Source organism: Diorhabda sublineata, chromosome 2 (assembly GCF_026230105.1).
Source record: "Diorhabda sublineata isolate icDioSubl1.1 chromosome 2, icDioSubl1.1, whole genome shotgun sequence".
Lineage (NCBI taxonomy): Eukaryota > Metazoa > Arthropoda > Insecta > Coleoptera > Chrysomelidae > Diorhabda > Diorhabda sublineata.
The window spans coordinates 26822932-26849997 of NC_079475.1; the positions used below are offsets into that span (position 1 = coordinate 26822932).

The 27066-nt window shown below is 32.5% G+C and overlaps 2 protein-coding genes across 2 annotated transcripts in view; one reads left to right on the plus strand and one right to left on the minus strand.

Moving 5' to 3' along the window:
• The window catches only part of LOC130440678 (uncharacterized), a 696836-nt gene that overhangs the window by 334307 nt on the left and 335463 nt on the right, over positions 1–27066 (plus strand). The window lies entirely within an intron of this gene.
• The window catches only part of LOC130440679 (heat shock cognate 71 kDa protein-like), a 32025-nt gene continuing 18975 nt past the window's right edge, over positions 14017–27066 (minus strand). The window contains exons 5-10 of the mRNA XM_056773944.1: positions 24904–25130; positions 24293–24446; positions 24101–24238; positions 21426–21608; positions 21065–21308; positions 14017–14323 (exon numbers count right to left, since the gene is read on the minus strand). Of these exons, the coding sequence (XP_056629922.1) occupies positions 14017–14323; positions 21065–21308; positions 21426–21608; positions 24101–24238; positions 24293–24446; positions 24904–25130 (1253 nt within the window). The remainder of the gene's footprint in view (positions 14324–21064; positions 21309–21425; positions 21609–24100; positions 24239–24292; positions 24447–24903; positions 25131–27066) is intronic.

A 27066-nucleotide genomic window follows, 5' to 3' on the forward strand; every position in this document is an offset into this window, starting at 1 on the left:
TTAATTAGCTTGTCTACGAATGCAAGTACAGGGTTAAAGAGTTATTGTGGATTATAGGAAGTGGAAGACAAATAATTGCAGAAGCAATATTTTCGGAGAATTTATCTGCCAAGGTAGATGTCATTAAAATAGATGGAGGATGTCATTTGTAAAAAATTGTACAATGTTGATCCAATAATACACACACATAAGGAACTGGAAGATTCGATTCATACAATATAGTTTCAAAGTAACGAATTGCTCCATCGTGTTGGATCGCCAACAATGGTTTTGGGCTTGGAATATCTGATTTATGTCCAAATTAATATTAATTTTACTGAGTTTACTTCAACTTAATCTTGATTTGATGTGCAAGGCTAACAAGAAGAATCTGGCTGTAGTGATTATCAAACAGGCCTTTTTAAGATCAGGTAAGCAATAAGTTCAGATCTTCATACATTCTCTTCACACTAATTGATATTTTGGCCACGACAAAGCCAATTAACCCGTATTTGTTAATAAAGTTCAAAATTCCCCTAGACAGTGTAATGGAAATAATGAATTAAATCCATTCATTTGTTTGAAATTGAATATCATAAAAGAGATTCGTCTTCGCCCTAGTTACGACTGTGGGTGATATCCCATTCTTCCTAAAATTTAATGGTAGTTTATTATTTACTCCAAACCCTGTCCCGTTCGTGTTTTTTGAAATTAATTTATTTTATTTAGTTCATTACTTTGATAAATCGTGTTTTACTTGCTTAATACTTAGCATTCTAGTTATAATTCGATCAATTGATGAGTTTCGTGTGAAATTCTGAATTGTAAATCGTTGTTAGTATTCTCATGTTTAAAGCTTTACCCCATTAGTTCATTAGAATAAATGGACTGGCCACACATTGTTTGTGGAGGGATTGATTCTTAAGTGATGAATTATTGCTATTAACCTGCCAAAACCAGATTATATTAGAATAAATTGACGATGAAGCAGTCTTTTTTTTCAAATGAAATATATTAACATGCGGATCAGTAGGTAATTCCACTTAATAGGCAAATAAATTACGCAACAACACTAAATAGTCTTGATTAAAAATTCATTTTATAGAAATCAAATGACAATTGTGAATAACATAACACATATGACAGTAACGAGTTAATACGACTTTTAATACGAATCAAATAAAGCAAATTTGAGCAGATATTGGTTGCAATCAACAGCAGTTGAAAAAATGTTAACTCTCTGCCTGTGAAAAACGGATATATACTATTTTGATTGGATTCATGAATAACAGTAGTTTATAAATCAAATGTTCAATTTGGACCAATTATTAAAATTATCACACTGGACCGCACAGTTGGTAGCTCCAACTAGTATCAACCATATCAAGTGATCCAGATGAGTCTATCTGATACTTGTAATAACAAATTTGCAAAATAATCATATAGACACCTGGCGCTGAACTTTTCAGATTTCTTCCGTCTATATTTTCCATGGGCGACGACAAGATTAGAGGAATCCAAGACACTAATAAGCCAAAGGTAGCTGGTGAAGTGGTACTATTACCTACCTAACCTTCTCTCGCTACAAGTACCCAATATCACGAAACCGCGTTAGTATTATTTCATGGTGCTGGTACTCTTCCTTTTTGCTGATAGCCACGGTTACCTCTGTGGTCTTCCTTTTTCTTCTTTTGCAGCATGACCTTCCCTTTGTATCCCATCAGTGCTATCCAGTTATCTTGACAGTACACGCAATCTGGAATATTTCAGATCCTTATACACAAATAGGCATTGAATAGTCAGTCTCAGATTATTGAAGCTTTGGTAATCAACTTCATTGCAGACGTCTGATCACTATGCGCTAACTCCTACCAACTTGAATCAGTGCTATGACTTTTTCTTCATGATTGGTTTCAGAAACTGGAAATGTTATATGAAAGTATATAGATCAACGGCAAACCTTAAATTGAGAATACCAAATTTGGTCTTTAAGACTATTCATGGCATCAAGTAATGGTAAGTAAAGGACGATCGAACCATTCTGAGAGGTTAATTAAGGGTGATCCAACCAAAAAATCTCACAGACTTCTATCTTTCAATCGATTATTCAAAATAGTCTATTTTCATAACATGGAAAACTTTCAAATTCCAAAATTTGATCACTTCTGTGATTTTCCATAAAACCATATCATTTCCAAGGAACAGTCGAATAACCAAATACATATTTTTAACAATGCTATATAAAAAGTTACAAAAAGTCAAGAGCTGGATAGGAATTCTAGTAATTATACTGTTATGTTTTCCTGAATTAGTGGAAATTTTCCTTTAACGACCAATTGAATATGTTATTGGTGTTAGGTTTTTGTATAGGGAACTCTAGAAAAAGCGTGGAAAAATATCGGAGGAGGTTCTCTAATCGCATTGTTCCTCACAGAGAAACAGAAAAGATTCAGTATCGAAAAATTCCTATTCATCATTTTGAATACCTTTGACAATCAACGGCATACTAGCACTGGAACTTCATCTAGTCAGAGTGGCATATCAAGATAATCTGTACACCAAACTATTAGACGTAATCTACTCCATACGTACCATGCTTAAAAAGTGTAAGAGTTGTTACTTCACGACTTCGTTTGGTGAGTGAATTTCTGTTGATTCATTTTATGTGAGGACATTTACTACTATATTTATATATTTTCTCTAACTAATGAGATTTGCAGTATTTGTAGGAGTATTACAAATATGCTTAACTATCATGAGTATTCAGATGAAAGCCCTCATGTAATAATTCCTAGACATTTCCAAAGTTTAATTAATTAATGTGTGGGTCGGATTTATCGATCATAATTTGATTGGTTTAGTTATTTTACCAAATCGTCTGTTTGATGTCTGTATTTATTGACGATTTGCCATTATGATTGAGAATTTTTGTATCAATGTAAGAGACTTTTTAAACGGCCAATATCTAAATAAGTATATTGGACAAGGAAATAATTTTCGCCAATTATCTAACACAAATTTGTGATAATTTTCAACAAATCCTATATAATATACTATGATTATAATCCATAAAATTCTCAAAGAATATTAACCCAAATCGACCCCTCCAAATGTATTTATGAATTTCTACTTAATACCAAATAAGTCATAAAAAATACCCCTAATCGTCATATTTGGGACTGCCTTATAGCAAGGTTGCTACTTGAGTTTTTAGATAAGGCAACAGTGATGTGAATATGTTAAATCTGACATTACCATCATGAAGTTTCACATTGTTATTCGTGAACGTACTCAGAACGTGTTGGCATACGAGAGCTATTTGAGTTGTATAGTTTCTTGAAACATTTATCTTTGTCTAAAAATGGAATTAAATCGCTAACATGTTCGTTCAGAATGAATTTGGTGATGGTCGTCCAAAATTTGCTATTTGATTAGGAATACTTGGGCATTAGTTCAACTCGCATACATTCAATAATGCATGAACATTAGGTTTTAAAAAAATTGTTGGCATTATATACCGCATAATTTGACAATCAACAGTCTATGGAATCATAACAGGCGATGAATTATGGAGCTCTGCATATGAACCCGAATCAACAATCGACTGTATGGGTCTTTCAAGTCGAGCCAAATCCAACAAAAGTTGCTCGTGTACGTTCGAAGCAAATGGTTGTCTGCTTTTTCGGAATAACTGGACATGTGGACACGTTCCATTAGAGCAACGTGAGATGGTCAATGATGAATAGTACACTAACATATTTTGCCAGAAGTATTAAAAAAATCAGAGAAACCAATCACAGAAGAGGAATTATTACCCCCTACTACGCCCTACTACGACATTGCGAGCTTCAACACATGATTTTGAAACCGGCGTGGATCTCTAGCGTTCAAATAAGTTTGTATTAGTGGAACGTTAGTGTCAGAGTCAGTGATGAGCTTATAAAAAGTTAGTGTGATGCGGAGAGAGTTCTGCGCTTGTAGTCGCAATAAGATGGCCCGATCAGAACTGGGATGGATCAGGTGGCACCTAGATTGTGAATTTGTAGAAATTCAGGTGAAAATAAAAATATCTGCTGATTTTCCATATTAGACGCATTTCCATTGCCGTAAAAATATTAACATAACGCTACTTGATGAATGCTTAAAGTAGACATGGTAGAGGTCTTCCATTATGAGACTAATAATTAGCACAATATTCATATAAATCAAATCAAAATTTCCCACAACTCAGTAGAAATAATTCATAATCCAAAGGTCGGACTTTTACGAAGTGGTAATTAAAAGGGAAATTGAATTTTTTTATTGTTTGTATTTTATTTATATTGTTAACATGGGCAAACTAAATTCTTTTGAAAAAATATCGATATACTGGGTGAATGGGTTACAAAAACCAAAATTAGTATTAGCTATGCTAGCTCATTACTAGAGAGTATTAGAAATTTTAACACATATAGGTATAGGTAAAAGTTCTAGCTGGAACCCAAATCCCTCAATATCTAAGTAGTACTTGGAAGTTTACGTTGATTTTCTCTGCTATCATTTTGTGAAATTCCATCGATTTTTAAAAAACCTTTTATACAACTTTTGCGGAATTTTATAGAAAACTCAGCTTAGAAATTAGCACATATATAAGAGCTATAATTTATCACATTCAAATTGAAATTATGCAGATGTTTTTTGTGTGTATTCTAGAACTTCTATCACCCCGAAGTTTCATGATGAAACTTACATTTACCAGTTTTATGAGAATTTCAGATACCACACTTTAAGCAACTGCTGAAAAATCACACTGTTAGATAATAGCTACAGGCACTATGGTGTGTAATTCTAATTTTATCTAATTTTATTAAAAATGTAAGCTGACTTTAATATAAAGATTAATAACATGGGGCGATATGGTATTGTTTTATTCACTCACATCGTAGTAAAATGAGCATTGTAATATTCCCGTCCTACGGGATTTTTAGTATTATATTTGTGAAAAGTTACAATTTGATGACGTATAATATTCCTACTTACCGATGTAAAATCAGTTGAAAAGTGAAATTAGTCCTTAAAAGAACGTATTTAACGTTCAAAACAAAAATTCGCTAAAAAAACCAGTAAACAAAGCTAACGTCAAATTCAACTTTTAGTAAGATAAGTTATTCACGTTACATTAATAATATATTTATTTCTTATGTTGTTATGTTTGATTTCTATTGATACAAGAAGAATGTATGTGAAAAATATGTGCTCGATAAATCGTAGATTGAGCCACGTGATGGAAAACCTCCATCGTTTCACTTCTACTATTTAAGTATTTCCAAATTTTGAAAAAGTTGTTTTGAGTATGAACTTATACTCGCTATATGACCTGTATACATTTTCATATTATATAAACTTTAACAAAGGATATAAAAGTATACTTTGATTAATTTCAACAGTCTTATACAACTGGTCTATTTAAAACAAAAAATGGTCATTATTCAAACATGTAAGACTACAAAAATATCTCCAGAATAACAGATGAGAAAATGTGAAAAAATGTAGCAATTATTTGCAGCTATATTCAACTATAATGAGAATTTTAATTACACCACAAAATGTTGTTGCCCAAATTTGCTCTCTTTAGTAAAGAGCGCTCTCAAGACATTTTCATTTATTACATTTACAGCTCTAACAGCCCTCAAATTCTCACTGCGCCGTTGGAATTACAATTTCTTTAATACTCAAATTGGATCCAATTATACGTGGAAAATTAGAAAAATATCATAAAGAGTGAATGATTATAAATTTGTGATTAGTGGCACCAACAATTTTGAGGGATACAAATTTCAAAGGACGCACATATTCATGTATAAAGAACGATGAAGTTTGCGATAAAATGAGGGCGAATGATTGCGAAGAACGTTTCGAGCACTTTCAAATAGAGACTATTAAAAATCAAAAGTTATACGCTACATTATAGAGTATATTAGATCAAAATAATATACGTCTTCTATCATTATAACGGATTTTAATATGTCGTGACTACACACAACATAAGTGCAGCTGTTATTTTCCACCATATCTAATTTGTAAGTTAACCTATCACTATTCTTACAACAGCACGCTCACAGAGTTTGAATGTTGTTTCCTGATCTTTAGTCAGTTAAATTAACAGCTCTGTCCATACAATTTTCAATTGACGATACAAAAAACGCAACAATCCGAAATATGTTTGGCATAATCATTACTTTTATCTAAACTGTCGGCCTATTCATTTATCAGGTAGTCTTTGTGACCTGACACCCAATTATGCAAACGGGTTCTCACCGATTCACAATTGATCTTCCTTATTTCAAATAGTCATTTATACACACAATTATCCAAAATAACCTTGATGTTTAATAAAATTGAGAATGAATATCTAAAGAAAGATGTCACCATATCATCTGATTATATTCCTCAATTCGGTCCAAACTCATTACTTTTATTATATTATTATGAAATGCTATTAGGAAATTATATCATTTCTATTAAGAAATTAAAATCAAAATGTCATAAAGATTTAAAATATATGAATTTGTTTGTCCAAATTATTCACATAAATGCTCTGTTCAATTAAGATTTGTTGAACCTTTCCACTTTGCAAAGTACAAGGTTGCTACAATGCTTTGAGTATTATCTGCGTATGTCTTTACACAAACAGTTTCACAAACTATACCGTGATTGTGGCAATGATGTTTTCCATTTATCATGTTCGAGAGGCAAAGAAGGGAACTAAATTTTGATTTTATTTACGAGCAGAGAAAGATGAACAGTAGTAAGCTGATGCACTTCTTTTCTCTTACATGCTGCTGCCTCTATCTTTAATATTAACTCCATGATATTTTCACTAATGTGACGATTTTTCCCATGGTGGGGAAAATCGTCACATTAGTGAAAATATATATATATATATATATATATATATATATATAATCATAGAACTGGAGCTACGCTCATCATTCATCATGTTTTGTACATTAATGTTATTGTAAATGTGAATAGCACAACTTCAAATGACGTAATGATTAAGAAATGTTTGTAGCAAACTCGGCTGCGATCAGTATGGGAAATGCGTAAGTTGTCTTCAAGCTTCGAGTTAATAAGTATGTTTTTATTGGATCCGGTAAGGAGTTATCATGAATCCATAGATGCCCGTCGCCCAAGAGGATCTGTATGACTGCCGTCCCTGATGCATCTCTCCAAGGTTTTCTAGTGTTATTATAGCGATTTTTTGGCAATTTTCTCTTATATCAAAAGATTGATATGACTTTGAGGATAAACTCGAATATTCATATCATGGTAGAAGAACTGAGGTGTCAGTTGCTACTCTATGACGAAGTAACTGATTGTCTTTTCAAACAACTTTTTCATCATATAGTATTGCTTGCTATCTATTTTTTAACTTTTTTGACTTTCCAATTTTCACTTATTTTGATGGTGGAACACAACGATAAAATGTATTGTTTTGACTCTTCTAAATTTACTTTGAAACTACAAAATATATCTACTATTATTGGTAGAATACAAATTTTGACAGCAAAGTGAAAAGAACCAATTTCGAAGCTGCTAAGTCGTTGATACTAGACACAAATAATCTTTCACCTCAATCAGGATTCTAATATTTAAAAAGTGGACTTATATCAGAGAGTTATATATGTTCATTCTAACTGAAACGAGCTCATGGCTTCGATTGAAATGCTATTTTTCTTGTTTCCTAAATAGATAATTTTCGAGACTCTTCAATAAATAGGAAAATCTAGAAAGAGAAAGTACTTTCTATTTCTCTATTGTATTATGATAATTGATAATTCTCACAATAAAAGCTGGATTATTACCTTAATTGGCCAATGTTACTTTGAAACCGGTTTCACTAGAAATTTACAGGCAATGAAATTAATGAAACACATAACTAGCCCACAGTTAACTATAGAAGCAGTCACTTGTGATTCCAAATATAAACACAACTTCAAATGATGATTAAGCGATGTTTGTAGCTTTCCGGGTATTTTATGGATCCCGCCCGTTTGGGGAATAATTATACGTACTAATGTCTCTGCAATTAATGAGTTTCAACGTTATTCTGAGTTAGGAATCGTCTCGTCTAGGATAATCTTTAATGTGCTGGTATTATGGCTACGTTAATGTTATCACAGCACAGTTACTTGTACAATGAATTCTTTTCGATAATCAACAAGTATCCTAAAATAATAACAAACTACTAATTTTCGAGTTTTTGCGAAAAAAGACGCAGAAATATTCCTGTTTTCTTAGTATTAACCGATGATTGAATAGGAACATTTTTGTAGAAACGGTGAAAATGATTTCATCATCATTGTATTGTCGTATTAATGTTCCATGTTCTTATCGAGGATTTAATATATTCGAGGGCATAGATACATATGCCAACAATCTTTTAATGTTTCATAATTAATATGAATATGCATTGAATTCAGCTCCAATGCTTATGAGTATAGATAAAATGATTTTTACTATTTCAGAAAAGAGACACATTTTTTGAGAAAATTTTAAAATGTTCGTTAAAGCAAACATTTAATATCTAAAATAACATAACTTTCAATTTTATCCCTCATTTTATCAAAATTCTTCGTTTTATCTCCTCATATTCTAAATTTATCAACAAAAAAGGAGCAAATTGCGGAGAAAATCAATTTTCTACAATATTTTTCATAAGTAAGCTCAACAGTAGCCTTTCATCATATGGCGGTTCCAGCTTTCCTCAATGCTTTCCATCCTTTGGTTATTTCTCAACGTAACGTCATATATTCGTATATTTACGAAATGAATCTTAATAACTCCGGAAATAATGCAAATTCACACATATGTTAGCTTCCAGTTTTCGAAAATTTTGCGTTTTGACTTAATGCAATACTCTCAAGTAACAAGAAATAACTTAATAGAGATAATTGTAAGGGTGAATCATATCTTATATAAATAGATAAGATAAAATTCTTGTTGAAACTGTTGTACATTATCTTAATGCAGTTAGAAAATATGACACCGAATTCAGCAGGTGAACGAGAACGCCGTGATAAAACAGGGTACTAGAGGCAACAGGATATAAAAATATATAGGATAATATATAAAATGATTGAATTCTTGTATCAAATTATGTTTCTTGGATGTCTTGTTGATGTTTAGCCTGATAAATATTACCGAACACTATTTTTTTAATTTTAGAATGTAAGCTTGCCTTGGTAAGATTAATGAAGCGTACTGAATTTTATTGCTTTCTATTCAATTATGTTGAAGATTGTGTCATTTATTAATCTATTTCATCTGTACCTTACTTGCACATATTTCTTTCGATATGTTAGTGAAAAGATGGTATTCAATAGAGTTATCCCATAATTTTCGAACAATCGTTATTTTAGCACTAAATTATTTTTTTTTATTATTTTATTATTATTATTATTTCAAATACAAAAGATTAATCATGAATTCTAGTTACTAATTCATCACATTATGTATAAGCGCAAACATTAAGTTTAGTTTTTTTGTTTAGTGTTTATATCTTTGAGTTCAAGTAGCTACATTTTTGAAAGTGAGCATACACTACGAAATAATTTCAATAGTGCAAAATGGTCAATATGTGTGTTTTTCATTTATTTTGTTGTAAAAATCTCTTTTTTATTCACATATTCACATATGTATGCAATGCTGTCATTGCTAACATCATTGCAAGTCAGAAAGTGTCATATTACACACCTCTACTTACCGCCCTCATTAGCTCAAACTTGATTTTTTTCAAAATCTCCATATTTTTCCTAGAAAATACGTTCGATTTATCGTGCCTGAAGCCCACATTTTGTCGTTTTTGGAAGGCCAACAGTTTCTTATTCTTTGAAATATCATTTTTTTCTTCAATTGGTAGTATCGTTTAAATCATACTGTACATTGCCCACAAAGTGGACGGCTTTTTTTGTCTGGTTTGTTCTCCAAAATATGCTAAGAATACACTTTCAATTCAATAGCTTTTAAGTACCGATGTTTACTTTTATCTGGCACCAACCCGTGTGCTGCTGCGTCACTAAACAAACCTCCATAGGAAGTTTCATTTCTGTCTCGAGATCATAGCTAACCTCGACGCTTCGCGATTTAGTTAATTATCTAATCTCTCGACAGTAATGAAATGGGTTATTAACATATATTCAATAACGAAGCATAACAATATATTACTTAATTTAAATTTTCAATCAATAATTATAGCTCTAACCAATTGATACAGTGTGTACAAAACATATATTCTACGAAGAGTTTGTATACAAATAGAAAAGAAACTTATCTTTTAAGAGTACCAAAAATTGTGTGATAACATAAAAGCTCAAAAAAGTAAAATTTTAGATAGCAAAATGTTTGAGATGAATTGAATATTTGACATAATTTATCGATTATTTGTTTAATGTCATCATAAAAACAATACGGTTTTATGAGCCAACTCTTATTTATCCAATATTTTTCCCTCATTTTAACTAAAATTAGATAGATTGGATTTCTGTTCAAATCGACTACATAGTTATCAGCCCACCTCTCTTTTTCTGCACATTTATACCAGGAATTCCAATGTTTACCATGTCTTTATCATATTACTGACTTAGTTGGGGTGAATATTGACTTTGGTCGGTTTCTGCATGAGAAACACGTGCTGTTAGATTCGTCACAATATCTTGTAACCTTTCGAGAAATATTAGGTTGCTCCTGAATCTGTCCTGATAAAATTGAATCATTCTTGTTAGTCCTTGTGAACGGAATTATATATTTCTTTGCATCATGGTATTAAAAGAAGCTCCACCAATCGATACTTCTAGTGCAGGTGAAGCTTGAATAGTATCCAAGGGTAGTCTTTATCTCATTCCCTACGATATGCAGGAACAATACAACATTCGAGAAAGACAACTGTAAGCTTCTGAGCATAATGTTCCCTTAAAACAAAAGAGTCCCGGAAATTCATCTTTGAAATATGTCATGCAGTGACTACTGCTATCATTTCTCAATTCAATTTCAATATGTCTAAGAAATGCTACACCCGTATCAGGTACATAATTTTCAAAATTGGTTTTTTGGTTGAACTCTCTGGCATTTTTTCTGCTTCACAAACAAATTAGATTGGCACCAATACGCCACCTATACCACACACACCACATATTATTATTGACGTTTTTGATTTTGATGAATAAGAATTTTAGATATGCCACCAAGTTATTTTTGCAAATTTTGGGAAAAGTAGAAAACATACATCATTCATCAACGGCAACCTATTAAGAACTAGCGGGAGTCGCGCCATTTCGAAATTGCTGCAATAGCTCGCTAAACTAAATAATGATCATAATTAAAGTTGGTTAACATAACAAGAGAATAAAGAACGCTCTAATTTGAAATATCTGTTGAAAAACATAATGAAATTTCTTCCTTAAGCAAGCACATTTTGTTCCAGCTCTGCAATAGGTGAATTTCTATAGCTTTCTTATGAAATATTTTGTCAATACAACAAACTTATCGAGCTCCGAACTATGAGCGGATCACCCGGTATAAACTGACTATTTTAGTTGTCTACGTAGCTTATTGTAGGTACTTAGAAACTTTCCGTCTGTTAGCTACATCTCCTTTTGGGGTCTGTCAGATCCTTTCTTATTTGTAATTCTTCAAGAAAATCTAGAACTCATCTTTTACTAGAAACATGAGGCATTTATAGCTCTTTGTTAGGTGTTAATGAATATGAATCGTTATTTGTTCCCAGTAGATGTTTTGCGAAGCGTAATTAATGCGGTTAGTGGGTTGGTATGTGAATGCTTGTGAGAGTAAGTTTTTATTGTAAAAGTCCTCAATTATAATATATTAAATTGTTGTGTTCCCATTAATTTTAATAATTTTCAAAACATTCTAATGTAATAACGGAAACATTATTATATAATAAAATTTGTTGATATCTACATCGGTAAATATATAGATAAATATATCTTCCCACCTTTTTTTCGGAAGTCACTAACATACATTCGAATTTCTGGCTCAGAGTCCTTGAAACACATTTCATACATATCAAATATGAAATAACTGAAAGTAAACGTATAATCGCATTCCTCTAATATTTAGATACTCCTATTTTTTGTTTCATATTAAATTGCTTAACGATAGGATCCAATAAAGAAGCCACCCGATCCTAGTCATTGTTGTCAATACCCTCATTTTAACCTGCGACAGTATAGATACCGATATTATCTACCGTTAAGGAAACGAACGGATAACTTCAAATGGAATCATATATGCTGACAACGTTCTATTTTGTTTAGATTTTCGATCATCAAAATTTCTCATTTTGTTCTTATTTGAAAAAGTTCACAACTAATAAGTAAACTCTTATAGGATACTCGTCTAATTTGATAAGCTTATAATAACTATAAAGTGATTCAGTAAATACAATCTTTGGCGAGGTATAAAGGTCAAGAAGCAAAAACAAAGCAGCTCATGCAAACTGTTCTTATGTTCGCTGAAGAAATACAAACATTACAAACCGTGACACACAGTAAAGTACAGAAAATAGAATACACCCAAAATATGTGAAACAGTACGAGAGAAGATAGCAGAGGACATCAAAAACTACAACGAAAAACATGCTCTAACTGCCATAGAAAACCAAAATATTTAAAAGAATGCTAAGAAATCTCTTACTATAGTAAGGAAACAGATAATAGCCACAAGAAACAGCAACACAAAAATGACAGAGAGTAATGAAATCATACGAATAGTAAGCAAATTCTATAGCAATTTATACAGAGCTCCACAAGCACATGAATATGAAACATCTCCTCTACCACAAGATAACGTCCCAAAAGTTCTCGTAGGAGAAGTAGAGAAGGCGTTAAAACAAATGGAATGAAAATGGGAAGACGGCTGGTAACGACGACATAACAGTCGAACTACTCAAATATGCTGGTAAAAACATGTGGATAGTCCTAGCAAGAACATACACCAGCTGCTTCTGATATAAACGAATACCAAAAGATTGGAACTGCGCCTAGATAATCATATTATAAAAGAAATGTATGCAAAAAATACATTAAGAACCATCGCATCGTAGGAATAGGCGACATATGACGATGATAAAGACGCAAAAGATGAATTTCCGTTCGATTGTCTGATACTAAGCATCTCATATGACTCATAGAATTGTTGGAGGAATTGTTGTTTATGGTAGCCGATCATCACCTGTGAATATTAAAAGCAGTATGACATCATAACTTCATTATGTTGATGATATGCTTTCTTAGCAAGAAAACGCGCATCCACATACTGCACATCGAACTAAGTAGTTTCTCCAAGAAGATGGTGTTAATATTTTACCTTGACCACCATAGTCACAGATTTATATCGAAAATGTGTGGGATATGATTGCGGGAGGAGACTATCAAATTTGCAACTCTATTCAATGATGCTGTCGCAGTTCATTAACGGTGTTAAATTTTCTACATCTTTCATCAATTTTAATGAAATTTCATGCAAAATTTTTCATTATATTCTTGATATAAGCTATTATATTACCAAAATCCCAAGGTTGATAAATTATTCCTTCCAATCACAATGAGTAAACATATTCTATATAATTATATAATCAAAAATAAGTGATTGATACTTTGTTTTTAAATTTGTCACTTTCAAAAATGAACATCAATTTATCTAATCAAAATCCTAACAATATATAACGAACCCCGCCACATTGGCAATCAAAGTTAGCTTTTAAAGAATACATTTTATATTATAGGAAGCGACAAGCTTACATGCTTCCATTGTTGTCACACTGAATTGTTCGCTTTTATTTGCCCTACGTGAGTAATTGTAATTCGACTTCGTGAGTGAAATAAAAGTGGTTTGTTTGTGCCTGTATGTATATTTTGACAGGAAGCTTTTGTTGAATCGCTGAACGCATCTTTTAGTTTAGAACTGTAGAAGATGGATAGAGATTCAATTTTTTCGAGGTATTCAATATTTATTCAATTTTATCATAGTTTCGATTTATTCAATTTCGTCTATTACAGGTCCGCCTCCATTGGTACTATCATCTCTGTCATCCGATGGTTGAGTGAAGGATCTATCAAAATTCGGACCTGAGCTTGAACTGTATAAACTGATAACTATTGGCTTGCACAAGTTCTCCAATTCCATCTTCTTATTCGAATAATCTCTTTCCGAACTACCTTGGTTTTCGCTGATCCAGTTTGTGATGTCCTCACACATTTTCAATACTTTATTTTGATCCGCTGAACTGATTTTTAACTGTACTTGTGGGTCGTTAATTAATGATCTCATTTGATACACGTAGCTGGAACAAAATATCGACATGATCGAATATGAATACACATAATCATTAATGTATATGATAAATATGGAAACAGTAGTTTATAAATAAAACTACACTTTCTAAATAAAATTATTGACCTGCCTTCACAATACCCTAGGACATAAATTGGGAACCTTTTTACCATTAGAGGCCACATTTAAATTAGGCAGCAATAAGAGAGGCCGCATAAGCTGATTGACCTAAGAAAGTGACTTTTGTGAAATTATTATAGTTTTTCTATAGATTTAACAATCTATTGCATTATATAGAGAAAATAAAATAAAATACTACAAAATTCTAAATATAATATACATATAAAATAATAGAAAAATATTATAAAAAAATACAAAGATATTTTTTTATTCACTAAGTCAGTGACTTATTTGGCTTTGTTTTTTGTTTGACAGTAATTATTGATCCTCTAAATGTGCATCTGTAATTTGCGTTCTTAAATTTGTTTTTATTTTTGATATGAGAGAAAAAGTTGTCTCGCAACGGTAGGTACTTCCGAAGCAGAAAAGTAAACGGCGAGCATATTCTCGAAGGCATGGATATTCAACAGCATTTTTCCAGATTTCTATGGGATCCTTTTTAGCGTTAAAAAGGGATTTGTTGATACTATCTTCCCCTAAATCAATTAACTCCATCTGTAGTTCTGCAAGAGCCTCGGATATATCTATTAAATGTGGTTCAAATGCCAGTTTCATAGCAGGAATGTGCTCGTCAAAATCAGAAAATCTATTAGTATACCCTTTATTTTCACAGTTCTGCTCATTTAAAATTTTAGCTAGCTCCGGGAAGTGTTCTGCAGATATTTCCGATCGACAAAGCAATGTTTTGAAAAATGATAAATTTTTTCTAAACGTTTGGATCTTTTGCCACATTTCATAAATATACCTCGTTTCACCTTGCAGGCAAATATTTAAATTGTTTTGTTTTGTCATCATATCACACAAAAATGCAAGGTTTCTAAGAAATACTTCATCTGATAGATCACAATGTTTTCCTTGTTCTTGATAAAAGTTTGTCATCGTAAAGACAAAACTTTTATCAAAACCTGCCGAAATTCACGATGACGCATTGCATTTACGCGAATATAGTTGACAATGGCAATGTTTCTATCCAGAGTGTCTTGCAAAATGGTACATTTTGCGCAAAGATTTTGCTGATGCAAAATGCAGTGAAATGATATCAATTTTTTCAAGTTTTTCCTTTTTTAACAAAGCAACGAATCCTTCTTTTTTGCCTCTCATGGAAGGTGCGCCATCGGTGCAGACATTGACTAAATTACTGACATTCTATTGTAATTTATTATATACTTCTTTAAAGTTAGTGTACCCAACGCAAGTAGTTCTTCGTAACATTGAAAATCTTCAGTTATAGCACGAATAAAATATAAAACTTGTACCGAATCTGTTTTATCAGTGCTTTCATCTGAAGCAATTGAAAAATAAACATCTTTATTTTGTATAATTGTATGAAGTTGCTCTATTACATTTTGCGCTAATTCGTGCTGTCGATCTGTTACAGTTCTTCTGGAAAGAGGTAATTGTTTGTATTTGTCGACATTTCTTGAATCTAGCATACTCACTGCTTCAACAATGTCACTAAATTGTTTACCCCTTTTCCAAGTATATGTGATATTTTATACGTAACAGTAACTGCAGCGGAATTTTGATTTACAAAGGCACTAAAAGGTGCCTGCTGATAATGCTTCTCATTTTTCAACTTTTAAAGAGCAGCTTTTCGTGATTCACCTTCTAAAGCGAAATATTTATATTCTTTACGAGTCATGTAGTGTTTATTTGCATTCGCTTTTTTCAAAGTACTTAAAACTGTATTGCACAACAAACCCATCATTTTATCTTTCTCAGCAGTAAAGAAAAAATCTAACTCTTATTCTACATTAAATGTTCTGTTTTCATCACCTAATTTTCTTCTCTTGATATTTGACATGATGGATAAAAAAACGAATATCGAATAATATCTTTAACAAAGTGTATACTTTCTATAAATACAATAAAACCGTGTAACTGTTATAAGCACGCACTGTTAACTACAGTTTGCTGAAGATCGCAACAGGGAAGCGTTGAAAGATGCGAGTCAGAGAAACCAAAGAAAGGTGTGACACTCAATTGGGAGATCTGAAACCGAGTTTTGTTTACTTCTTAGACAAGGTAGTTGGCGCTGCTACATAGAACATCATTCGTTTCTTTTAGATATGTAAATTACATAAACAATGTGGAATTTTCAGTAAAGTGAATAATTATTTATTTGGATATAAAACCAACATTTCGAAAAAAGCATAATTGATTTCTGAAATTCTGATATCTCCGAATAAATAATTCATCAATTACCTGACAATTCTATAATTTTTTAATTTCCAATATCCCTTCTAAATATAAAAAGAAAAAAATAAGAAAAAACACACACACACACATATAAGCCGATTTTTTTTTCGGTTAGTTCATTCTTATTGCAACTTGGGGGCGCTAAAAACTATTTAAAAAATTAACATTGAGTGTCCAAGTCTGAAACGGATGGTCTGTGGGCCAGAACTTCACTCATGCGTGTTAGTATCCGTTTCAGACTAGTATTCTGACGTCTGACAATGTGACTGTCTTTGGCGGGATTTTTCGCGCAACTGTAATGGCGTTGATGTGCAAACGAATTCTACCATTTTTTACTATGTGGCAAAGGGCCGAACAAGAATCTCGCGGAGGCCGCAGGTTCCCCACCTATGCCGTAGGACTAGAACTTCTTTATTGTTCAGGTAGCTTTCTATTCTCATATATACTGTAACAAATTTAAACTCATAGAATTCAAAATTTCTATCAACATCAATTTGAATATTGATTTTTTAATTCTATGAGTTAAAAATTTTTTACATGCATTAACAATATCAAAAGTCACCGAAAATCTTAATTATTTCTCAGAAGATGAATACATAAGTATTCGAAAGCTCGGACAATATATTGAAGTAAGTCCACCACGGTGTTTCCTTGCCAAGTTCCCAATAAAAAACCGCTCATAATATAGCTGGCAAAGACTTCCTTACAATTTCTATATAAATATATATATATATATATATATATATATATATATATATATATATATATATATATATATATATATACGAAGATATATTGAAAAATTCTCAACCTACTGTAGAACCAAATAAAATTTCAATATCAAAATATCTTATAACATGTCAACATATTCTCCTCTTAACCTAACACGTCTCTAGACCTTTAAAAAAAAAATGTTTATTCTTGCTCTGCAAACCAGACCTCCACAACTTTTATTACCTCCTCGTTGGAAGAAAATTTACGACCTATTAAACTTTTTTTAAGTTGAGGAAAGAGATCATAGTAGGACGGAGCCAAATCTTGTGAATAAGTGGAATGTTCTAGTAATGAGACTTGTGTGCAGGAGCGTTGTCCTACAAAAACACCTTTGTATAGCTTTCGACCTCTTTTCTCTTTAATTTTCTCCCGTACAGTGGTCAGTAATGTCGAATAGTAATCTCCAGTTATAGTTCTACCCTTATCCAAAAAATCAATCATAATTACTCCATAGCAATCCCAAAAAAACAAGCAAGAACTTTTCCAGCAGATTTTTGGACACGAAACTTCTTAAGTGGTGGAGAACCAGAGTGTCGCCATTCCATCGATTGTTGCTTTGTTTCTGGATCGTAGAAATGTTCTTAAGTCTCATCCATAGTAACAATTCCGTTCAATAAGTCTACATCGTTTTCAAATCAAGCACAGATCGAACGCGATGCTTCTACGCTTGCACGCTTTTGGGCAACATTCAAACATTTGGGGATCCATTTTGCAGCAATTTTTATTGTGTTCAAATTGACGTGAACTATATGATGAACGCGAATGAAATATTCAGTGCATCAGATATTCGTTTTAGCCCAATTCGATGGTCAGATTAAATCATGTCATGAACTGCATTGATATTTTCGGGGACTGACACAGAAAATCGGTCATCATCTTCAATGGAAAATTTACCTCTTTGAAGCTTGCAGACCAATTTTTCATGGTTGCATACAAAGGACATTGATCACCAAGGGTATTAAGCATATCTTCGTGAATCTGCTTACCTCTTAGCCCTTTTAAATACAGGTACTTGATGATGGCTCGATACTCCAATTTTTCGATTTTCTCAATTTCGGTTTCACTTTTTTCTTTTAATTTATTGCGTAAATCTGTTTTACTTTTTTGACGTCAAACTTTGATGCTGACACTTCTAATATGTTATTTTTCGTTGCTATGGTATCGCTATATTTTGTTTATGCATGGAAATAGTCTAGGCTAACTAGATATCAATACATCGTTGTATATATAAGCGGTTTTTTTATTGGGGACGTGGCAAGGAAACACCAAAGTGGACTAACTTCCTTGCCACGGTCCCTATCGCTAGGACCTAAATTCAGAATAGAACCTATAATAACTAAAGATATTTCAATCAAAACCATGTCAGCCAATATTGATTACATATCCTCTTTCATACAAAATGAACAAAAAGGAAATGCCGTTATAGCCAAAGCAACCAACATTATAACTAACTACATTCATGAATCGAAATAATCTTCTGTTTTCAGAGATTGATTATATAAAACCAAAAATTTTCTAACAGAAATTCCAAATTTAAGTCATACCATCTGACAAAGGTACATACATAGTCATTATGGAGAAACAACAGTATTTAGATTTATCCAAAGATCTTATCTACAATAATACAAAGAAATTAATAATGATCCAACAAAGTATATGTGATACCCGTAATTTTTTCAACTAATGCATAGATTTTTGAGTTGATAATTATGGAGATATTATTATAATTCTCATTAACGACCATGTTTAAATGAACAACAATATGAAATATTTGTTAGATTAGAATAATAGTATTATTAATAATATACCAAAATTTTCCAACAATAATATTAAGTAGTCCTGGATAAAGTATAGTTTTCTTCTCGCGAATATGGAGTTATTATTCACTTGTGAATAATATACAATTAATGACAGCTCGATACTCAGTTTCTTCCATTTTAAGAAAAACATCTCACATTACTTATACGATTAACCTATTAACAAAAATATATCTCTATAATGACTAAAATTTTAATCTCTTATCAAAAAGTGCCTCTTGAGACACCGTGCATAAAATGCTTGCCACTCTCAACGCACTCAGTTAATATTCTAGCATTACATTCCTCCATAGTGCTTGTGCATCAGCCAATATCGAATGCCATACAGAGATCAATACAGATGATAATAGTTTCTTTTTCTCCTTTGGACCTCCTATGTTAGGTATTAGCTGTGCTAAAATTGTTCTGACCATCGCCACTTTGTCCCTCAACTGCTGGGCCTGCTGTTTAGAGGTGCTGAGCGTCAATCATTACACCAAATAGTGGATTTAAAAATGGTATTTTCGTAAGCTTCGCAGTGTGATCGTTTCTAGCTGCTTTTTACTAATAATGAGCCTAATTTCTGTATCCAGTCAATTTCAAGCCAACCGTTCCCATTCATTGGCTGTTGTCTTCGAAAGTAAAGTCAAATTCTAAGTTCCGTTCGATTAGTTCGACATTCCACAGTAGCAAATCCAGAACTAAGCCTTGTGGTACCCTCCAGTGATCCTATACTCTTTTGGACAGGTCTCGGACCGTGAATAATCCGTTTAGTATATTTCCCGCGGTATATAGCATGCAAAGTGGACGGTAGTATGATGGTTTATCAGGAGGATTTTCCCCCTGAGGCAAAAACACTAATCTCTGTTGTTTCCACTTTATCATAAAAATTCCTTCTTTGAAAAACTCGATGTAAACGCCACCTCACAGATCATCTTTCACATCATCGATCAGTTCAACGTTTGGTATCTCGTTGAGTTAAGACAGGAAAATGACTCGCTTATAGGAAAATGATTCGCAAAAACAATTGTTTTAAATGAAGGAATGGATGTTGCTGCAATTGCATGATTCCCAATCGTCGATCATATGGCGGAAGAACAAGTCCACCAAGTTAAAGTATAGCCGCAGGAGCCAAAGGGTTTCGCTTTCTGAAGAGAAATTATCAAGAAAAACAAGATAGCTTACAGGAAGTTCTTGGTATGCCGTTGCTAGTAGCGGAAAAAGTGTGAAAAAAATTCACTTAGGTTTTGAGGAGCGCCAAAAGCCGTCTGCTATACCCAAGGTCGAGGAGGGTTCCTTTACGACTTTTATTGGTAGCATAATTCACTGCTCACAAGATAAAATAACATGCTTTTCAAAAGATGATTGAGTTAACGGGCTTTTAAAAAAACTTTGGTAAACCATTGACGATTTCAAGAATACAGTGGGTAAGGAAATGATATTATTGGAAACAATATCTGATGAATCTGAATCTGAATAGAAGTTTCTTGGGGCAAAATCGGTAAACAAAGCTGAAAAAGCTTTTAACTGATTGTATCACTTTGGCTTAAAAACTCATTTTCCGTTTACCAAGATAGGGGATTTTTTGATGATTTTATAATACAAAGGTAAAAGCCGTTGCTCCTGCTTCGAATGACAACTTCAATCTATGATTGCGTGTTAATTGATTGGGGATAATCAGAGTCTTATCAACAAGAATATCTCTCATTATAGAAAATACCGATGATTAGTTTGAATCATGTTTTTTGTTTTCAGATTCTCACCAAGTACTTTTCATCGATATAAACTTCTATTATACTCACGTTTCCAAATCGTTTCGGGCAGACACTGCGGCTCTTGCACCTTGATCCTGTTCTCTGAACTTCTCTGCTTCGGCTACCATCTTCTGAATTTGTTCTTTTGTTAACCTGCCCTTGTCATTTGTGATCGTTATGTTACTTTTTCTACCAGTAGCAGTTTCACGAGCAGTTACGTTAAGAATACCATTAGCATCCAAATCAAAAGTTACTTCTATTTGTGGTACTCCACGTGGAGCTGCGGGTATACCTACACAAGTACAAAGAAAATGATTACTTACTAATTGCATTAGTTCGACTGTAGTTATTTCACTACAAAGAGTTCCAAAATAAGACTCTTTCAGATAATTATACTTCATATCCTCACCGGCTAGTTCAAATCTTCCTAATAGGTTATTATCCTTCGTCATCGATCTTTCTCCTTCGTAAACTTGTACCAGAACTCCTGGTTGGTTATCAGCATATGTAGAAAATATTTGTGTTTGCTTCGTTGGAATGGTAGTATTTCTTTTGATCAATACTGTCATCACACCACCTGCTGTTTCTATACCTGTGGAAATAAATGCCAGTGTCAAAAAGTCTATCTGTATGTTCAACCACTAACAGCTTCAAATTAATTCATACATTATTAAGATAAATTTGATGAAGACCACAACAGAACGAAACGTCAAATTTTTCTCTGTCTTCCAAAAATGAAAAAAAAAATAATTTTAAATCAGAAAAACTTAAAAACATAAATGTAAGTTTATATCAGTACGATTATCTTGTACCCAATTCTTTTTTATACGAATCAACACTTGGATGATAGTTAAAGATAAAGATAACATCCTGCCAGAATTAGCAATTGCACTATTATCGATTTCTTGTTGATGAGTAGCAGTAGTTTTCATTGTTGGATTTGTTTGGGTACTTTCAATTTGTTTTTTCATGATTAATAGAGTACTTTACATAAAATGAACAGGAGTAGTTTTGGTTAATGATGACTTAGAACAATATTATTTCATGAATATGTCATTGTCTCCATTCGTATTATGCAATACTTGTACAGTATGCAATGTACAAATTTTTCTTTCTTCTTTTCACATTGGCCACTACTTATAATATTCAGATTTCTGTTAAGCTAACCAGACTTATTTGAATGAAGATCTTTTAGAAGTATACAAGGTTACTTCAGATTAATGAATCAACATATTTTACGAAATGTTTAGTTTAGATTTTTTTAGTTAATTATAGTTATAACTATAAACCATAATATTAGTAGGTTATTTTTCCATTAATTGTGCTTTGGATAGGATTGGATGTAGGATACAATATAGAGGCTTTAGTTGAGTGCCGCTAAATGTATTCCACGGAATCAGGAGATACTCAATGAATTTTTAGAAAACATTGAAAAACTTTTTGCACAGCCATTTTTTATTAATGAAAATATGGTAATAAATAATCATCAATTTTTCGGAGTCTTCATCAATTTTCTATAAGAAAAGCATTGTTTTCCGTTTTAAGTTGTATATTTTGGTGAGGGGAATCCAAACAACCAACCAACCACCATTGACGCGAATAAATTGGAAAATTTCAAGTTCACAATTCCCTGATTTTACTGTCATTATGTCTATCTCTACTGGAATATTGGATACTAAAACATGGATTGCTACGTAGCTTTCCAGGAAAATTCAAAAACAATAAAGAATCTCAAAGAAGTCAAATTGCCAAGGAACTACAATATCATTTATTTATGGGCTTCCATGGACAAAATGAAGGTGAATGATGATATTATTCCAATCGATCTACTTCTGTTATTTCAGCACACACAGCTTTTGAATTAGCTCCTTATTGTTTCCATTTTTTTTGAAAATAGTGCAATGCAAAAAATGTACATTTCGTTACCTATTCCCATAAGTTAAGACTAAGATGCACAAACATGTTACTGCAAAATTGATAGAGAAATGTTAATACAAGTGGCAACTGGATTATGAACAGAAATATCATATTCAATAGAAATAGAAAAAGCAGTGTAGAAGTAGTAGTAAAAAGGAGTTAAATAAACTGTAATTTATTTGCAGTTCCGAACCATTTTTGTATCATACAATCCACACTTTTCGAAAATGGATGCAATGATACCAATGATATTTTTGATGCTTGTTTAAGGCACCTCAAAAAATGTCAAAGATCTTAATTTATTTTGATATAACTTATAAAGGCAACTAATAGCTGGGAAACTTTGGAAGTGTATGTTTGCAAATTCATATATGGTTCGCAACGGGTATGTCACCAAAAGAATGAATGAGGCTGGAGATATACTGATTAGTGACTCAGCATAACTTACTCCGCAAACAAAACAAAGAAAAACTACTTCACATGCAAATCTGGATGCGGAGCATCTTCTAGAATAGGGAAAAGTAGATGCAAAATTGCACTGTAGCTTGATAAGAATGCAATGGAAACAGCTGTACCAATCATTCACCTAGGATTCTAAGTAAAAAGATAAATGAATTAACAAACACATCACGAAACAAATATAAATTAATGGGTTCGAATGTAACATATCAACTGTATATCTTTTTTCTCCCATTTTCCACCATATTGTTGCTAGCAATTGTTGTGATCAAGAACACGGACTTTTTTCAACTTTGTTATTCAAGCTTCCATTCACGCGGCAGTAAATTATTAAGACCAATTGACTAGTTGTGGTTTCCAAGGCTTGAAGATTTTTTATGCCTTACGTAATTCGACTATTAGCCAGATACCTAGATACATTTTATGAGGGACAAAAATTGGTAATCGAGATAAAAAAAGCAATAGTTGCAATTATGTTAAAGTGGTTTTGTAGAGACAGAGCACCCTCTATGCTTCCGAATGAAATAAATGAACTGAACTGTTACTCACTATCTTCTTCTAAAAACACAACGGAAATCTGGATATTAGTAAGTAACTATACTTCATGAACAATCTAAATATTTTGAAATGAAAGAGAAACGATTATCAATCAGTCGTCTCAATTGCGAGATGACTGAATTAGAAATGATCACTTAACGTTGACCTTACCCAAAGACAATGGAGTTACATCTAGTAGTAAAACATCTTGAACAGCTTCATGAGTATCTCCACTGAGAATAGCTGCTTGAATAGCTGCTCCGTAAGCAACTGCTTCGTCGGGATTGATTGATTTATTCAATTCCTTACCTAAAAAATGTCGATATTTTCGTTAATGGTCCCAAGTTGTTATACAGGTATAACCTTGAAACATTCCAGATAATAAATTTTGGATTCTCGGTATTCTGGTACTTCCTCCGACAAGTACAATTTCCTCAATCTGTCCTCTACTTATTTTGGCATCTCCTATGGCTTTCTTCACGGGTTCTAATGTTCTTGTGAATATGTCGTTATTTATCTGAACAAAGAAAAATTTGTATAAACACTTAAGTTCTCCGCATTTAGAATAATAGTAATCATTTTCTCATAATACAAGAAAAAGAGCTAATTCTTAATAGAAAATAATTCGATGATTGTAATATTCATCCAGGAAATTGCCCAAACTGAATATTGAGATATCTAGGACGTGTTTTTTTGTCTTTTGATGTAATTTTTGGATACCACAAGACTTTCTAGATCAATGTCCCATACTAATCGAATTAATATGAAGAGTCCTTACATACTTTAAATAATCGTCTATTCAGCTACAATAACCTAGCCTAAGGATTTCATCATTTCACGATATATAAGTAAAAAAATGTAAAAACTGAGAGTACATGAATGAGTTGATCGATCTTCACACATTCTTATAATGACTTGATACACCTTTGAAAAAATATATATGCGAATAAATATAGATATCTTGGGATAGATACCTCTTCAAATTTGGCTCTTGTGATTGTCGTATACAAATCAACTCCCTCAGAGATAGAATCTATTTCTATGGAGGCTTGAGCAGCTGAAGAAAGAATTCTTTTGGCTCTTTCGCAAGCCGATTTTAGTCTTCTCATAGCTCTTTTATTATTCCTTATATCTATTTTGTTTTTATTTTTTAGTTCTTCCATGAAATATTGAACCATACGATTGTCTATATCTTCGCCACCTGGAAAAAAGTAGATTGTAGTTTTTTAGTGCAGTGGCCATGAAGTGAGAATAGGAAGAGATAACCAAACGTGTGAGATAAAGCGTCGAATACAGTTAGGATGGATAGCTTTTGGCAAGTTGAGTAGTACCTTGAAATCAGACTTACCAATAAGCCTAAAGAGAAAAGTTTATGAGCAGTGTGTTATACCTGTGATGTCCTATGGGGCAGAGACGCTTACCCTCACGAGACAAACTGCAGGAAAGATGAGAGTAGCGCAACGGGCAATGGAAAGGGCAATGTTGGGAATTACGAGAAGGGATAGAATTACAAATGAGAACATAAGAAGAAGAACAAACGTTAAGGACATTATTGAAATTATAACCCACAAGAAATGGAAATGGGCAGGCCATGTAGCCCGAATGACGGATAATAGATGGACGAAAAGAATATTGGAGTGGAGGCCAAGAATGGATAAGAGAATTAGAGGCAGGCCGCCAACAAGATGGAGTGACGATGTAAAGAAAATTGTAGGAAATTGGATACATACAGCTCAAGATAGAGACAGATGGTTTAAACTAGAGGAGGCCTATATCCAGCAGTGGATGGATGATGAGGGATGATGATGGATGGCTGATAGATGATGATGATGATGAGTGCAGTGGAAATCTGTACCTAAAACTTGCGGTACCAGTATAGGAGGATTACATATATACATTTTGTTCTACCTGGACAATATATTAACTACCTAAATAATAGTATCCTTTGAACTGTTTAGAGTATATTTGTATATTATAGAGTAAGCAGAGATTGATCAAGCTCAAAACTAGAGCTAGGGCCTCAATATTGAAAACTGATGAATAGTAGAAAAAGTTTTTTTCGGTACGTGGAAGCAGCTTCCAAACTGAGTAACGGAGTCAAGATGGAAAATAACATGGGGTTGTGATGTGTTCTACGTTGTATATAGAAAGTTATAACCAATTTTCCATAAAAATCGTAACAAGATAAATATCTTGTACAATGTAAGAAAAAATTAAAAAATGAAGATCAATTGCAGACAAAGCTCTCAAATAGGTAGTAGAAATTCTAAAAAATTATTTATTTCTTCAATATCCATTTAATATGATACAGGGTGGTTCAAAACACTAATACATTACTTCCTTTGTCAAATGAATAACCCTGTATTCAATGTATCGAAAAGTACTGCCAATATACTTTTTTTTAACAAGCATTTTCTATATCTAAAATTATTAGTTCTCGAGATATTTTGATTTTTCTGTGCAAAACAATGATTATGTACCAATATCTAATTATTTATCAATTAATGTTGAGTTAGCAAGCTTGGAGAGATAGATGTTGTTTTTGACAAACAAATCATAGCCAACTCACAATGAATTGTTAAATGATTAGATATAGTTGCATAACTATTATTTTGCACACCAAATTTAAAATTTCAAGCACTACCAATTTAAGGAACTGGAAGTGCCTGATATAAAATACAGGAAGATTCATGAATATCAACGAAATAAATTTCTCTTACATTGTACAGGTTATTGAACTTGGATTTGGCACAGAGATTAGAAACAACCTGTGAAATTTTAAATGATTCTAAAATGTGGAGACTAATGATGGCTATAATCTCTTAAATTTTCAAAATTGATATCTCAAAGGACAAAGGAGGCACTGAACTTTATCACACCAATCAATCACCCTGTATATTTGTCAAAATAGTTTAATTGGTAATTTTTTGAAGAATAAATGAGTACTGAAATTTCTTACAAAAACTCTCCTCTATTTATCTATTGAAACAAGAAAATTGATTCAAAACAATTCTTAGGCATACATAAAAACATTCTCTCACTATTTTTTGAATTTCGCCTGTAGTTATAATTTTCTCTCTTTATATATGACCATTTTTTCGTGCCTCCAATACTAGATCGTTCGATAGTGTCAGCTA